The 17,284-nt window shown below is 46.1% G+C and overlaps 2 protein-coding genes across 2 annotated transcripts in view; one reads left to right on the top strand and one right to left on the bottom strand.

Annotated features, from left to right (window-relative positions):
- Nucleotides 1-90: 90 nt before the first annotated feature.
- LOC143423399 (serine/threonine-protein kinase 32A) overlaps nucleotides 91-17,284 on the top strand; it is a 49,239-nt gene continuing 32,045 nt past the window's right edge. The window contains exon 1 of the mRNA XM_076894702.1: nucleotides 91-219. The gene's annotated coding sequence lies outside the window, so the exon portion shown is untranslated. The remainder of the gene's footprint in view (nucleotides 220-17,284) is intronic.
- LOC143423398 (facilitated trehalose transporter Tret1) lies at nucleotides 9,865-13,171 on the bottom strand. The gene is made up of 5 exons (XM_076894699.1): nucleotides 12,769-13,171; nucleotides 11,138-11,667; nucleotides 10,743-11,048; nucleotides 10,329-10,531; nucleotides 9,865-10,258 (listed from the first exon to the last, which is right to left on the bottom strand). Exons 1-5 carry the CDS (start codon nucleotides 12,848-12,850, stop codon nucleotides 9,970-9,972), a joined length of 1,410 nt encoding a protein of 469 aa, XP_076750814.1. The 5' UTR covers nucleotides 12,851-13,171; the 3' UTR covers nucleotides 9,865-9,969.

Raw genomic sequence — 17,284 nt, 5'->3', positions numbered from 1 at the left:
ATAAGTGCACGTAATTAGAGACACGATAATATTGACGATGCGCCGGTTGTTTATTAAATAAATATTGTAACAACATTTGAAACGTACGTCGCGGGCATTATATAATTTGCTTATTTTTCTTTGTCAATTCTTGGAGAGTGACGACCTAATTATACGATAGTCGCCACAACTTGGAACAACATTGGCACAATTATAACCGACAATGTCCTTACGAAACAAGTAGGTATAGCTGCGACGCGTAAAGAGGAGTATCGCGTGATTCATTCATTTTAAGCTTTTCATTCAACTATTCAAAGCTCGCGTTTATCGAGGAGCAAGCACGATTACGGTCAACTAGTAGCTAAGGCTACTGCGATGATTTTTTAACTCGTCGTTCGATAGCCGCCACGATCGTCATTCTACCTATTGGTAATTTTCGAGTCGAAGTAAAAGTCACTTTGATACGTGTATCGATCCGAATTTCGCTCGACGATAAGTCCCCGACAAACCTTCCTATCGATCGTCGAAAATGATCGATACGCTTGAATCAACAAACGAAAAGGAAGTAGCCGCAAAATCAATTAACGAGCTACGATACAATTTCCATTTGGACCCCCTAGATCTCGCCGTGGGGAACCATTTAATCATTGTCCAAACACTATTAACCGTTCGGCCGGATGAAATTCCTAAGAAACCCGCGAATTGTTCGAACGGCTATCAACGACTCGAGAGTCTTTTGTTTGTCATAGAGATTATCGGGAACGTGAAAAGTGTTATCGATTGATAACGCGGTACACGTAACCGCGCGCAAAACACAAGAGGAGCTTTTGTAGGTGAAATATTTGGTCACTGACAACAAAATCGTCGCTCGATGCACAAGGCCGAGAACGGGTTCGGTTGGCTCGTTAAAATTTGAACGCGGATTCGACTCGGTTCCAGTTCGCCAACCTTACCGTTCACGATAGCAGGAAAAAAAAAATTACACGATTCGGGATTAAGAAATTACACTCTGGAAAAAAACGCGACACGTACTATCATCTCTCGAAAGGCGTCTCGTTCATTCTTCAGCGATATTATGACCCGTTTTGCAAATGTAATTACAATTCCACTCGATGGTGGACATGCGGAGGGCGAACAAATTCGAGGAAATTCTGGCGAACCGAAGATCGACCCACGTGCTGCGTCCGCGACTTTCGAGCCGATATTCCATAATTATGGTCCCGCTTATCTGCTATCGTACGCGTTTGTGTAGGTGTTCGTTTATCCGCGAGCATAAACGCGTTGCCCAATACACTGTTGACTAAACAACGATTTGTTTGTCTCCAACTAAGCTACATTCGAGCAGAAGCTGACGTAGATAGAACGAACGAAACGCGGTATCGAATGAATCCTCGGTTTCTAATCGATGCTTCGTTAGCTAAATCGAGAATTCTCGGTGACGTAGAACAACAGATACAGCTGAGTGGTGAATTGAAAAAGTGAACGGCTTCGCCTCGACGATTCATCGCCGACCTTAACCTTTTCGCGACGAATGCCCACCATAACGGACCCCGCACGAACAGACAGTTCACTGATAAAATGATCCAGTTTTCTTTTCACAGCGTTTATAAATAAACCGATGGTTCTTCCGCTGTTTCGATTCTCGGAATAGCGAGAGAATTGTTAGAAATACGTCGCCAGGTAAAGAGACCAGAAACGTCTAGAGGACCAGCACCTGGCGTCGATCATAAAAGAATGGCGATCGAGAGTATTACATTCGTGACTGGCTTGGAAAGGGTTAAGTTATCGGAAACCGACGTACGTGACTAAACCAACGCTAGTTCCGAGAAAATAGTTCGCCATTGGATTATTGGTAGCGCAATTTTGAAATTTCTGTTGGTTTACCGTCCACGTACGTTTCGAAGAGTGACGCGTCGAGCATCGATAGCGAATCTAAGAATTAACTGACCAGCTAATAAACGTCAATAAAAAGAAACGTCCAGATATCTTCGGTTTTTGCCTAGCTCGATGATTGCAAGTTTTGCTCTGAAAGCGACGTTACCCGGAACGAACGATGGAACGGGTACCAAGTAGAAGTTCCAATTAATAGTCAGCCATCCTGAAACTCGGCCGGAGGGAACTCGCTGGAACGAAAAGCACAATTTTCTCCCATAAATCATCCCACTGACGGCCATCGAATGTATCACCGTACAAAGAAACTCCGAATTTAATCAAGAGCTGTCCGAAAATTTCACCGATCAAATTGATCATTACGGGTCATTTACTCTGAACGTCGACGTGACCCGTTCCATCGTCCGACAGAAACAGGAAAGTTCCAACACTCGAGCGGTATCGACCATCGGCGTCGATGAAGCCGGTTTTTCGTCGCTCTCGAGGTTCGCGAGGAACCGATAAACCTTTTGTCTCCCCCACCGAAAATTCTGACGAGAAAACGACGTCGACACGGTAGCTGATAACCGAACCAGCACCGCGACCGATCTTCGACCCAAACACTGCGAGAACGTTAAGGACTACGGATGTTTCGCGCGGGTTGAAAAAGTATAAGAGCGATGCACTTACCAGCGAGGAGCGCGTACTTTTTTCAAATGGTCTTCCCTGAAAGGAACACCTGTAATATAAGCACTCGATGATTCATTGCGTAACAAACATAGAGGAACGGTTCTTTGTCACCGAATATGTGGGAGAATTCAGGGACGTGTGCGTGCCGGGAAACGTCTTCATACGCGCCCCTCTCCCCTACATAATAATCGTGTCATCACGCAGGACGTAACCGGTTCGTCGAATGACCCTCGATAACGCGTCGATCGAGCAGACACCGATTGGGAATTAAATTGTAATTATCGGAACGTTATTGGTAATTCGGCTAATCCGTACCACTCGAACAGGGTTCGGCCACTCCTCCAGGGGAATAAACGAAAGATTAGAACGTTTCAAAGTTCCACGATAGAATGAGATGCCTCTTTTTAACGCTATCGCTCGTAAATACCGCTCTCGATTCGCTTTTTTTTTCTCTCGCGCCGGAGGACAGAGAAATTTAAAGATCGTATGATTCGAAGTGAAATTTAAAGCCACGTACAGGCTCAATTTGCGATCAGTGACCGAATTGCTATACTCGCGTGTACGTACCGACGATAGTGGATCGGGACACGGTGCGCTTGTTAATAGCTGGATGTAAATCATTAATAAGTAAAATTAACGAGGAAGATGCTAAATCTCTAGGCGAATTGTAAATTGGGGGATCACGAGAGTCGCGTAACACCGTGCACGTACCATTTGTTTGCCAATGATAATTCTCTGTACACACCGAGATGCGATCGTTAAAACGCTACCGTCTCTCGTTGTTTAGAATTTCTACGATCGATGTTGCATTCCGTTGACACTAGCTATTTACCCGGTGCTTAATTGCGCAAAAAGGGAAGAAAAGAGTAGGCATCGTAGCCTCGCTGTTTGTTCTCTTGCCGATGATAGAAAATAATACCACTTTACCGCGCGTAATTCGCGAGCATACCGATGACAAGGAAGATCAAGTTCGAACAATCGCTATTACATCCGCACAAATTCCACGGTAAACAGTTCGACGTTTCTAATTGCTTAATTAGACGAGCCCTGTTCCGAGAAACGTGGCATCCATCTTACCTTTCCATTCGAGAATAGAGCACAAAGAATGGAATGTCTAATGTCTCGTTAATACATATTCATCAATTTTCGTAATTACCAGATGGAATTCGGCCACGAGAATCGCGAGCGCAAACGTGACTTTTGGAATCTCATTGGTGCGTTTGCCGCAGGCATTTTGCGCGTTCGGGATGCATTAAAACGCACACGCGGACCGCATGGGACGCGGGAAAGTGAACGAGATGTCGAAAGTATCGATTCGTACAGAGATTGGTAATGTATTTATTAATTATTCCGTCGAGTTTTACGTTTCGCGTTTACCAATTTTAAAGAGCAACTGCCCGACGCTGATACGCCGAACAAATTGGGAATGGTAATTGAATCCGCGATTAATAAATGGTAAACGTGTACATCGGGACTGATCGATGTACCGCGGAAAAACTGAACTGACAAAAAACCGTGCATTAATTGGATGCTCGCGATAATCCAGCCGCTCCTGATGAATATTCTGGGGAAATTTATTAACTCGCGTACAAACGAACGTGATAAAATTGTCTGAAGATAACGACGACAGATCAAACAGAATCGGTTAACGAACAATGGTATTTTCGGAGCGGGTTTTAATTTTAGAACGCACCGGTTAAAACAGCGGTGACGATGAAACCAGCCAAGGCGATCGAAATTAAACGAATAATCACCCTTCCCGTTTTCCTTCGACTTTGATTTTCAAAAGCGTCTAACATTCCTCCTCGTCCGCCGCGAACGAGAAATCGATCGGCTCGACCGGCCATGTTCACCTACTAGCAATTCTGCGAATCATCGCTGTCTCGACGACGTAACGGAATCATTCAATGAAACGACTCATCGTCGTACACCAGACTCGAGGCAACGATCGCGATGACCCACGGAGAGCGAACAATAGACGCGAATCCGACGACACTGAACGTATAGTCGTCATCGATCGATTTCATTGCCGATCGTTCGGAATGTCGAGCGCCAACGAGCTGTGTGACGTCGTCGTTGCACTTTCGCACAGACGCGTACGCGAGCAAGATTTCGCCATGTCCGCGTGACCGCGCGGAACGACGAACGCGTGGGTGAGAAATCGCGACTCCGTATCAATCCGGTTTATCGTCCTCCACGGTCGTCTCGAACGGACTCGTTTGGGCTCGAACGGTGGTAAACAGGAAAACGGGCGGAGGAAAATCGTAAAAGAGGAGTGCCAAAGACCGGTACTCACGTATCCTCGACGATAACGGCTGCAGGTTCACTAACCACCGAAGCGAACGATGGTCCCGATGAAAGAAGAGGTTGCTCTCTATTCCTCTTTCTCTCTTTCTAGCACGTTGGCACGATCACGAAGAAAGACGACCCAGCTTGGCAGCGATTAAAGCTCCTGCCATCTTCAGGTTTTTCGAATAATCGCCGGTAGGAGCAGCCGCGAAGCTTGCGACATCGGGGACCAAGCGACGGGATCGGTGCTTCGTAGACGTTGCCTCCAGTTGGAGGCACGTCGGAGGTCGCACGGCGCACCGTTGCGATCCACCGCCTTGTCTCGCGAACGCGGCTGCTGCCTCGATGCCCGACGCGAGCTTCTCGCACCCTCCTTTTCCCTGTGGACGGCTCTCTCCGGCTGGGATGAAACGGTGCACGCGTCTGCTAATGGAACCAAATTATTCTCGTTGATGCTCGTTAATGAAGCTCGCGTTCGAGCGTCGGGGAAATTAACAGGGGATTTAGGGGGATTCATAACGGGGCCGCCAGTTTGAAGTACAGCGGTGTACGCGGAAAAAATGGTATTCGCTTGGGGACGCTTCACGGTGGAACGAGGGTAATTCGGTCGTCTGCCTCAGAAATTATTGAAAACTCCATCCAACTTTCGATACCGTGATAACGCGAATACTTGTAACCAGCGTTTCCAATTAATCTTTTGAAATTCCTTTCACACTCCGCGAAATTAGTAGCGCGTAACGAGTTTTGAATTCGTTCCCTCGGGTACCATTTCGGCATCGAGTGGTGGAAAATCGCTATTCATTAACCGGAGGATCGTAAACATTCTTCAATAGCACGCGTATCTCGCAAAGCGGTATAAAACGCATCGCGGTGGTTCCATTGCTTTGATAAGAGAATTTGCATGGAGATTTCCATTGCACCGTTTCCAGCCATTAACGGGAATACCACGGCGAAAGGATGGGCTCGTGGAAAGCGTATTTTCCGATTAAGGAATCAAGCAAACAAGTACCGAGCGTAATGAGCTTCTCGAGTCAATATTATCTGATATTTGCAGCCTCTGACTCGTGTCGTGTAAAGCGTCTCGATGGCACCGTGTTACTCGCAAGCTCCACGCCCACGGTTGCGATCGATGACCACGAAACGAACCGAAGATCGCCAAGTTTTATCGAATTTCTAACCCGATTAAGGAAAAGCCTGGCTCGTTTAAAAGTCTCGCAGACGGGCCAGCTGAGAATTACATCGTCTGTTTTTAACGAGGAAAGTTTCGTTAATGGACTGCGAAACGCGTAGCCATTTTTCTCAACCAGACATCTCTCCAAACGCTTCGTCGGCGATCGAGTCGCGACCGGTAACCCAGAATTAACTGCCGTGCGCGCCGTGTATATTTTCCTTGGACCGCTTTTTAATTCGCAATTATTCCTATTACCCAGCGATTACCCCATTAACGTTCGTCGGACGTGCGTTTAAATGATTTTTTTCCGCGAGCTCAACGAGAAAGGGAGAAAAAAAGCGGGTACAGGAAAAGGTAGAGACACCAGAGCAGAGCGTTACTACTCGGAACATTTTAATTTCCTTCTAATTAAATATTTGCCCGTCGAGCAGTACCATGTTGATACATTAAATTCGTTTCAAGCAGTATTGACCTCTTTTAATGGAATAGTTTAAGCCGAGTCGCTCCTTGCTAGTTGGAAAAGTTCAGGCTTCGAATTTAATTTATAACTTATCCAAGTAAATGCTCATTTAGCTACGGGGGAAAGAACACTGAATTACTTCGACGTAAAATCCTCGGGAAAATTCAAGGGAACATAGGAACACGCATTCCGGCAGGCCAAAAATTCAAACTTGAATTCAACCGAACACGAGTTCGATCGACTCGAAAATCGAACGCGTCATCGTACTCTCGAATTTTCTCCTCGAGTGTGTGCGTTTTGTCACGTAGAAACGCGCGCGAAAGATTCCCCAGGTAGCGCGAACGAACTTGGCCAAAACCGATCCAACGGGTTCCGGTGTCGAGCGTAGGAGAACTCCGCGCGTCCGTAGTTTCACGGCCACGGGTACAACGCGTACCGCCATCCGGGTCACGCGTATTCGACGCGATCCGAATGAGAAAATGATCGCTCAATTAAAACGCGATCCAGCTAGCTTGTCTCTCGCGATCATCTCGCGGATCATCCGCTCCGTTTGCCCGCTTTCTCGGCTCCCTTGGTAGAAACGAAAGGGAAACTGTCACGTCGCTTGGAAAGTTTCCCAGCGGGTTAGATCGTCTGGCAACGATGCCGACGGATCAAGGATCGGGTGTGAAGAGAATGGAAAACGAGAGGAGAGGAAAGTGGGATAAGGAAATTGCAATAAATTAAGGAAGCAGCGAGTGGTATCCGATCTGTGGAATATGAAAGAAGGCTTCCACGTACTGCATTACGAAAGGAGGATAAAGGTAAATCCTCCCAAGTCCATCTTCTATGGGAACGGAATAATAGATTCGTTATTCGCCGGTGAGTTACGTGATCCGCTCGCCTGTTTCTATTGTGAGTCAACGCGGACCTAGAAACTGGATTAGATTTCTCCTTCTTTCTTTTTCGGGGATTTTCGTGAGGACCACGAGGGGCAAGGTGAACCGAGCGTAGTCTCCGGCATTCTCGCGATGTGAAAGTAAAGTAAATCGAGGTAAAAAGTCTCTCTGAGTAACTTGGGATTCCCTTCGGTTCGGTGATTCCCCTCAAGAGCTAAGCTAACGGAACCTGTTCCTGGCTGTTGAGTGCCATGCTTCTCGAGATGTGTACCATACGAGCCAAGAATCATTTGGGATATGAAATGGTACCTTCGTGGAAATGATGTAACTGCGCTTGCCACGGTTGTAAGTATTACTCGTTAATTCTCGGAACGAGATACCGAAATATTGCGCTCATCGCCGCGCTGGAATGCGAGCGAGTCTTCTTGCCATTTTTCATTGGATAATCGAAGCTACTCGATAGAAACAATAGAACGGGACCAGATACGCCATGTACATGTGTAACCACTTCAGATACGTTGTCAGGGTTCCGACTATTATTGTTACTGCATTTTCTTTTGTTACGCAAAGGTGCCAGCCAGCATTTTGCGTTATTGTGCATCGTCGATCGTCGCGATAAAAAAAACTCCCGATCTCACGTGCCACGTCGGGAATGGAAAATTTCCCGATCGAACACGATTTTCCGTCACCCACTAAACCGTACAGGTCACGGAATGTTCCGCGCATCTAATTTCGATGCTTATTATTCCTCTCGCATCTTTATCGCGCGAAAGACACCAGCAAACATAGATCATAATAGCGCCTAAAATTGGAAGCGTAAACTACATCGCTTGTGATCGTGTACGGATGTAACGCTAATGTAGACTAATATAAACGATCGATAAATCGGTTCTCGACATAACTCCGATGGATTGGAAAATTTCAACGGAGATTTATTTACGAAAAAAGAGGAATATAGAGGTTCGCCGCGAGTTGTCGAGACGGTTGTTGCGCGGATCGACGAAACGATCGTCGAACACCAGACGTCGCTATCCGACTTTCTCGAGCACTCGTGGAACAACCTTGATTGGCGGGAAAAAAAAAATCGCTGGTACACACTCGACTCGCTGGATACGTTACGTCACAAGTGAGGTTTAATCACGGCTACGAATTTCTTTTTCCGCCGCCGCGACGATTGCCGTTTAATTGCACCGGGGATTGTCCAGCGTAACAATTGTTACACGTAGAAACCTGTCCGCGATTTCGTTTGTTTACTCTTGTTACGTTCGCCGACTGCCATTAACTCGCAATTATTTTCATATCTCACGGAAAGGAAGGAGGATGACTAGAAACGTCAGGATATAGTCGATGCGAACTTAACGAAAGGAGTGACGCACAATCCTATCGATCGTATTTGCGATTCGCCATCGACGAAGTGTGTAAATTGTTTACGGTATTCTAAAAATATTTTCCGTTTATCTTATTTCCTTATACACGTTGTATAACATTGGTACGAACTTATCCTCTACGTTAAAATTACGCTTATCCGTTTATTTCCATCTAGATACATCTACTGTTAATTGTCATTGTTATATGTGCGTACGATACGAGTGAAAAGTTAATGTTTACGATGATACGATTATGAAGTGTCTGTTTTTGGACGCGTGAAAACACGAAGGATCTAAGAATAGAGGCTCGTCCCTGTCCGCGAATTTATTCTTAGCATCGAGTTCGATTTTCGAAATGGTCCCGCGAGCAAATGAAAGCAGAAACCGGGGGATGGTTGGAGAAAAATTAGCGCTACGATCGATCGTCAATGGCTTCGATCGTTATCTTGGTTATCGGCACGAGGCACTCGTACCGTAATCGTCACTAAAGAAAAAGGGAAATAAAAGACGACAAAGATACGTAACGCGCGATGCAACCAGAAATATTTCCATTATGAACACTGTCAATCGAGATAAAGCACCACTTGCGATAGCAATTAAGGTGTAAGCCGTGAACGTGACTCGTTAGATGGTTACGACCAAAAAATGGCGAACGAAAAAGCAGAAATTTATTGTCTGGAGCAAGGATAAATTGGTACGACGTGAGCGATTGAATAAAAATGAACTGCGAGGGGGAGACGATGATCGAACGCTATATCATAGTGCATGGAATAAGTGTGCTGTGAATGTATGGATAAATATGAATACGACGAGATCATAAAAAAATGCAGGATCCGAAAAGCTTCGAATGTCAGATGTCAATCATTCGGACGGATGGCCCTGAAGCTCTTTTTAACAGCTTTAAAAGAGGTTGAAAAGAAAATCGCATCTATCTCGAGAGGATTACTAATTACGATACTCTGATAGCTTTCCAGTAGTCGATGAAACGTTTCGTCGGATGAAAACAATGGAGAACATGCAACGAGCCCGTGGCTTTGTTTTGTCGGGCATCGATCGTACGAGCGATGGATCGATGAAATGGTTAAATTAATTAAAACGATCGATGCAATATTAAGTGTACACGATCACGGTTGTTCGTGATCGACGAAAAGATCGACGATGATGTAACCGCGATGAAGCGTATTCCCATTGACGTTTAAAGGACCGTGGAACACCTGAAGAGTTTCGAAACCTTTTTCTAGCTGGTGTAGAAATCGCGGTTGAATCTTAAACTTTGATCGGATCCACTTCTCCTTGAAGCTCCTTGAGGATCTCCTGGTAGGTTTTCCCCTTGGTCTCGGGGACTAGCGTGTGCGTGAACGCTGTGGCGCCAGCCATAATGACGGCAAAGGCCCAGAATGTCATGTCGGTACCTAGTTCGGTGTTCATCATTGGGAACATTTTCGTAACGAAGAACACCATCAGCCAATTGAGCATCACCGCGACGCTGGAAGCGACTGCTTTCGTTTCCGTGGGGAACATCTCGCCCGTCAACATCCACGGAACTGGTCCCAAACTGGAACGAAACGGAACGGATAGATCTCGCGGTCTCACAGGTTCGATTCGTAAAGATATCGTGTACGTACCCAATGGAGAATGCGACCATGAAGATGATCAGAGAAGTCAGCGGTAGCCAGCCCAATGCGCTCACGTCACTTCCACTGTCTTTCAGCTTGAAGTAGTATCCGAGCGCTATCAAGCTGGCTGACATAATGCCGGTGGAAATCATCAGCAACGGCTTCCTTCCGGCGCGATCCACAATCAACGCAGCTACACCTGACATTACCAGCTGCGCGCAAAACAATGTTAAATTTGCAACTGCCACGCGATCAAACGAGAAAACAGAGTCTGAGAAGCTCGAGGAAGCAAATATTTTCTTGGCTAACGAGGACGATAGCGTTCTAAGAACGTAAACGTTCTTCTTTATTCTTTAATCTGTCTTTTTTGTAAACGCAATTATTGAACGGGTAAATAACAGAATATGGGAGAGGGAAACGGACCTGAACCAGAGCGACCACGATGGACGCCAATTCCGGAGCCATCGAGCTCCCGGACGCCTCGAAGATCATCACCGTGTAGAAAATGACAGCGTTCACACCGGAAGCTTGCTGGAAGAACATCATACCGAAGCACGCGATCATGGCCTTTTTGGTAGCTGGATCCTTGGCCATCTCTTGAAGGCTGGGCTTTTTACCGGTGTTTTCTTGCGCCGCTTTTTGCATCTCGTTCAGTTCCTGTTTCGGGTCGTAGTTCGGCCCTCGAAACTTCTCCAACGCCCGTACGGCCTCCTGCTTTCTACCTTGACCCTGGAAACCATCGATCGATATCAATTTCGCTTCTTAAACGAAACTTCGGAAGCTTTCCGAGATTTCCAAGTTAAAAATTAATCACGCACCACCAACCAGACAGGAGATTCGGGCATCCAATAGAAGGTGGCCAAGAAGAGGACGATGAAGAAGGCGCATACGATGGCGAACATACCGTAACTGAGGATGCTGCCTAAAACGAAGGCGAGGAAGATCCCAACGGTGAGAAACAGTTGAAACATCGCACCCAGGGTACCCTTTGTCGAGACTTCGGCAATTTCGGAGATGTACGTCGGTCCGAGGACGCAACCCGCCCCGACACCCATGCCAACCAAGAATCTGGCGGCGTAGAGGAACTTCACCTCCGTTGCCATGAAAATGATTCCCCAGGAGAGCAAGAACGGCACTGCCAACAGAAGCAGCGACTTCTTTCGTCCCATTTTGTCCGCCATCGAGCCTGACGGGTACGCGCCAGCGATGGCACCCAAGGCGAGCAGAGAGCTGATCCAGGAACCCTCCTCCTCGGTGATCACCAACCACGAATCCTTCGCGTACAGTTGAGGCAACACTGGCGAGGTCCATGCCAGGGCTGTGCCGACTCCTACCACCAGCATACACGCTGCGAAATAAAGAAATACTCGGTCAAAGGTGTGGAAAATTCTTAATTACTATTTCTAATTCTTATTTACTATTTCAATCATTTTGCGTGGTAAGAATCGTAACCGTCACGATACTCGTGGGAGTAGATTGCGTTTTCAGCTTGCGTAACCGGCCGATTATCTGCTGATATTAATCGTCGACGTCACTTCTATCCGTTACACTCAAATTCAATTACCAAATTGAGCAACGGGAAGGCAAACGCGATGCCATGCTTGGAGATAGCGTGGAACAGTTACCGAAAAGCTCGTGATCGTATCGAAAACGAGAGGATGAGGAATGCCCACGTGTAAGATACTGTGTCATGGAGAAATTCGCGGAATTATTGCGACAACTCGGTGTTACGACGGTGATTGACCAATGAGACCGTCCCATTTCGAAGGATTCGGGGAGGAAATGTTCGACGGTGAGTCAGGACAATGATTTGGTTGCCTTTGTTAGATAAGGGTCGCGTTATTTTCCGCTCTACCTATTTTCCATGATTTATCGATAGCAATGTATACTTTTCATTCGGGACGAACAAACGGTTACGAGATATCTTAACGAGGCTAAAGTAAGTAAGTAGAGTATAAGCCGGATCAGATAAAAACGGGGCGATTGAAATTCTTCAATGTCCGAGATCTTTCGAATCTGAATTGTCTGGTTTAAAAGATTTCAAAGCTGTAAATCAATTTAAAGAAATGGCTACTGTCCACCTCTTCTTTCGCCGTCGTTATTAGATAATATCGATAAGAAAAGCCACTCGTCTTCGCGAAGGAGTTCCTTCAAACTCGACTTATCTGCCCAGCTATAAATCATAAAGTTAATTCCATCAATTAAACCAGTACTCTCCGACCGATATCTTTAAAACAATCTCCAATATCAACCACCCCGTTTAACTCGTTAAACGTCCCCTAACGAACGATCGTAAAGACTACGTCAAACAACAACGAGTGTAACGAAGAGACGCGTTTGGGGTATAGAAATTTGCAGGTAATTTTATAGAAGAAGAGAATTAAAAAAAAAAAAGGAACTGCTCGGACGTAGCAGTTATCTCGCGCGATGAACGTTTCCATGAAAATACCGGAAATAGCAGCGATGTACTGCCACAGCTTCCTGCTCTCCTGACGGACGGTCCCGAGATTAATCATCCCTGTGTCTTCCATTTCCTCGGAATTAGCGTCCCACTGGTTGAACGATGAGCCTGCACTCGGGAAACGCGGTGCACCACGACGAAATCGAGACGATTTTCCGATGGACGAAAGATCTAACGACCGTACGAAATCGCAATCGAGCGACGAATGTCACGTAATTCTTTCTTCCGTTCTCTCCTCGATTTCGGCTATCTTTTCAAATTGGGGGCGGGTCGAATTCTAGCGCGGGCACTGTTTGTCGAATCCCGGACAAGACGAACAGCTCACTTGGTCCGCATATTTCGATAGAAGCAAACCCGATCGAGTGAAACCGAATGGATCGCGGTTACAGCGAGGGCCACCATATATCACGGTGGCCGCTATCTGCCCATCATTATCGCCAGTCCCTACTACCTATTATCGCTCGCAATTGAAGGAGAAAAATGCGTTTAGAAATCACGATTAACAAGTGTCGGCGCCTACGGCTGGTTGAAACCACCGCGACAGGCTTTTGCGTCGATTTTAAAGAAAAAAGAAATCGAGTAAACACCGAGCCGTTCTCGGTACTGATATTGCACGTTACAAGAGGCAAAGAAAGCACGACAGGAAGTCGTGCAAATTTTCCTCGTAGTTCGATCATCGGACAGGATCTCGCTGGGTAAATATCGCTGGGTAAAACTGCGGTTGGAAGGGGGTAGTTTTTTCGGACCGTTGGAATTTTTTAATAAAACATCGTTGTTCAATTTCGTGTATTATTTAAATTTCGCGCATTCTTAGACCGTGTATCAACCTTAACAGAATTCCTACCGATCGTAGGATCCGCTGTTGCAACCCAAGCGTTCCGAGGCGAACCTTTGAACAGTCTCGTTAAAATTTCCAATTGTCATCGAATTTGAATTTTTTTTCATATTTTGTTCGATTTCCTACGTTCGATCTTTGGGAATTAAATTCTCGAAGGAAAAAGAGATTCGCAAACGTGGAAAATACCAATGGATTGGCGCGTGGCCATACTCGTGCCTCTATCCACGATATTTCCTCTGGGATGTGTAAAATACTGCCCGCTATTGCTTCAATACGTCACCCGTTCACAAGCAACATTTATTGGATAGATAAGGATTATAAATATTCATGTACTCGTGCCTGAAAGTAACAAAGTATAAACATCGAGTAATGCGCAGCTTTTGTTTCGAAATTCTGCGGAAACCTTAATGAATTCATCGTGGTCCGAACGGTGAACGTAACGTTGAATTAATAGATTGCATTATCGTGCAATTAGCAGCCAGGTACTGCGCATTTGATACACCGTATCGAGAATTTCGCGGTAAGCAAACATAAACGCGTTCGATATGGCACCGTATTTTCATTCCGATACTATTTAACGTCTACGAATTATCGTTAATTCCCAGGGCGATTAAAAATTCGAAGAAACTATGGATCGAATGCGATCCTCGATATTTGTCAGAATATCGCACCTGTCACCACGCTCTTAATTATTTCGATCAAGTGGCCCTCTTCAATGGTTAATCCCCCTGAAAGCATCACCGAAATCAACGCTATCGCTCGATCATTTTACAAAGCGTTCATCGTGAAAGCAACTCGAGCGACAGAAAAATACTAAAGGAAAACTTGCAAATTTTATTTCCCACAATGGAAATTACCCATTCCAGTTCCCCACGGTTTGTACATTCGCGGTAAATCGGAAACTCGCCACGCATACGTCCAGTACACACCCCCGCGGCGCGATTCTATCGCAGTAATCGCGCGAAACGAAAAGGGTTGGTGGCACCGATGGCAATTAGCCGGGGTGAACCGCAGGCTAGCCATCGCGTAGCCGTTGTTCGCAAACCGGCAATAATTCCCGTCGACGGAGAACCGGGGCGACCCTTGTTATTCGGCAATTATAAATTGAATCGTTGGCACGTGGACCAACGACGGACGATGCGTTATTATCATTGATCCAGGGTACGTCGAGCCGCCGCAGGAATTTAATTATTCGGACGGAGCCAGCCAGCTCGGACGGTGCTCCGCTTCCGGTGGGGATTAATTAATGGGTGAACGTAATTCGGCTCCGTAACGGGACCGATGGGGTTCATTTTGGAGAACGGTCCGCGCGTAAAATCGACCAGCTTCGAAACGAGCTTACCGTTCCTCGATGCGAAAAAACTTATCGAACCGAACTATTGTCCCGTGGCAAACATCTGAATCAGCGATCGAGCGTGGGCTGTTCGCCCAGGATAACACTCCGAGTGGTATGTTTGTCACTTTCCTGGTTACTATAATATAAATAGATCCACCGATAGCTATAATTAGACCGATGACTCGAGAACAATACGGCTAGGAGCAATCGAAGAGCTCGATTCGTCAAGCGGTTCGATTTGATTTGATTGTTCGGAAAGTGCTTACTTCGCCGTTCGATTACACTTATCGTGTCCTCGAGAAATTCAAGGATCATAAATCAAGAGCCGAAACGCGATCGCTCCTTCATCGAGGAAAAAAGAGAGAAGAAAGAGGGTGGGAGGGGATCGATCGAAATTAATAAATAACAGCTTCCACCTCGTAGGCGGTAATTAAATTTTATTAGATGATCGGTATCGAACAAACGAAGGGAACTGCGGCAACCGGTGACGCGGGCATCGCGATAAATCAGACCGGTTGGCAACGAAACTTTATCTTAATTGGCTTCGGTTTCGTCAAAGGAACGGGAAGGGAACGCCGTCAATAAATCACGATTTGATCCAGAATGATAACAGCTCGCGCGCGCCACTGGCAATCGTTATCACGACGACGATTCGCGTTGAAATGAAAGAAAAGAAAGAAATAAAAAAGAGAGAAGCCACCGGGACTTAAGATTCGAGCAAACATTCGAAGACAGCGTTCGAGCTTATCAGCGACGCTAGATTTTCCCTTCGCGATTAAACGATTGGCCGTGATCTTCACTCGTAGCCAGCGGAGAAATTATTGCGGACAATCGTAGATCGTTGGAAGGTCGAGGCTTTTGGAATGGAAAGATTTGCGTTAATCCAAGGCACGTAAAGAATGTTGAGAATTACGTTTCGGTTAATTGAATCGTTGCGTCAAAATGTCCAACGACGCTTGTTCGATGTAAAGCACGGTTCTCCGTTATCGACGACAGTGACGCATTTTAATCCGTATTCCATGTTATCGCAATTACGTTTGATCCCAGGTAAAAGTAACGAAGCAATCAATCGCAACAGAGCGCACCGCGACCTGGCTGTCCGAGTTGATGTCGAGCAGTCGGAAAATTTATTACGAACAAACACTCGATCGCTTTTTATTACGTTGTTGCACGCTTCCACGAAGGGCCATGTTATTACACGGACTGACCCAATTCACGATGATCGATTCGTATCGCGTGTCGTACCTAAATCTGGCGAGGTAACGAAAATCCAACCATGGAGACGGAACGAAGGGGTTGGGGGGTGGCGAACAGCGTGTGGTCCACGGCGAAAAGTTAATTAATTAAAACCGAGGGGAGAGAAAGGACGGGGATGCTGTCGACGAGATTGAACATCCCCTGAATCACGTGAGTGATGAAAAAAAAAAAGGATTCTGCCTCAAATTACACGGCTCGGTAGGTCCTATATACTAGACGTTTCATAAGCTACGTAACGAGACTAATTCGCTCGTCTCTATTGCAAATAACGAGGCGACATTTAAAGCCAGACGAAAATCCGCGGTATAAATTTAGAATAGTACAGTGTATCAAGTTGTAAATCGTAAGAAAATCTTTGTGGCCTTCTGCGACATTGGGTAACTCCATTAGCTATCTTTTCATTGCTTACCACTGTGCCATCGTATCCAATTTCTGGTTTGCCAATTGGAATGATAAAATTACACAGAGCTTTGACGAAATCGGGATCAATTGAGGGATATTACTTACCGTTCGACAATAATTTTTCATCGATCAGAGTGATCGATCGGCAGACGTTTCCACGTCCTCGAGGAAATTCCGTAAAACGTATATCTCCGCCATTTCCTGGCCTTCCGCGTGCAAATACGGAGCTGTCGCTTCCGAAGACAACCAGAAAACGTAGCACCAACCAAGGTCCCAGATATCCCGTTCGCGCAAGAGTTTTGACACGGAGAAATCGTGTCCGTTTTTCTCCGACGGATTATAAATCGTTATCAAGCACACGGAGGACCATTATTGAGGTTCCACGTGGCGTGTTATCGCGAAACGGTTTCGAACAGATTTGTACCCGTTCTTCTTCTCCTTCGTCCCCCTCTGGCTTTTCTTTCGTTCGCCAGGAGATAAAACGTTCAAATCCGACGTAACCGACAGACGCTCGAAGCTATCGTCTTCGAGCGTTCGCCATTTTCCTCCGTTCTCCTTTCCTTCGATTCAGGTTCGAGCAAAGATTCTGGAATCGATGGGATCGTCCAGACGATTAATTACGATAGAAATGTCACGCGAAGAAATCGCGTTGCACCGATATATAGGTTGGA

Source organism: Xylocopa sonorina, chromosome 5, assembly GCF_050948175.1.
Source record: "Xylocopa sonorina isolate GNS202 chromosome 5, iyXylSono1_principal, whole genome shotgun sequence".
In the NCBI taxonomy this organism is placed as follows: Eukaryota; Metazoa; Arthropoda; class Insecta; order Hymenoptera; family Apidae; genus Xylocopa; species Xylocopa sonorina.
The sequence above is the reverse complement of the archived record's forward strand: the minus strand, read 5'-3'. Positions and strand labels throughout refer to the sequence as shown.

What these genes read in the sequence shown, in the direction of transcription:
- LOC143423398 (XM_076894699.1), bottom strand. Translation starts at nt 12,850, where the DNA reads ATGGAAGACACAGGGATGATTAATCTCGGGACCGTCCGTCAGGAGAGC. An exon ending in GTACATCGCTGCTATTTCCG is followed by an intron (nt 11,668 to 12,768) that starts GTATTTTCATGG and finishes TTTATTTCGCAG; the next exon opens with CGTGTATGCTGGTGGTAGGA. An exon ending in ATGGTCGCATTCTCCATTGG is followed by an intron (nt 10,259 to 10,328) that starts GTACGTACACGA and finishes GTTTCGTTCCAG; the next exon opens with TTTGGGACCAGTTCCGTGGA.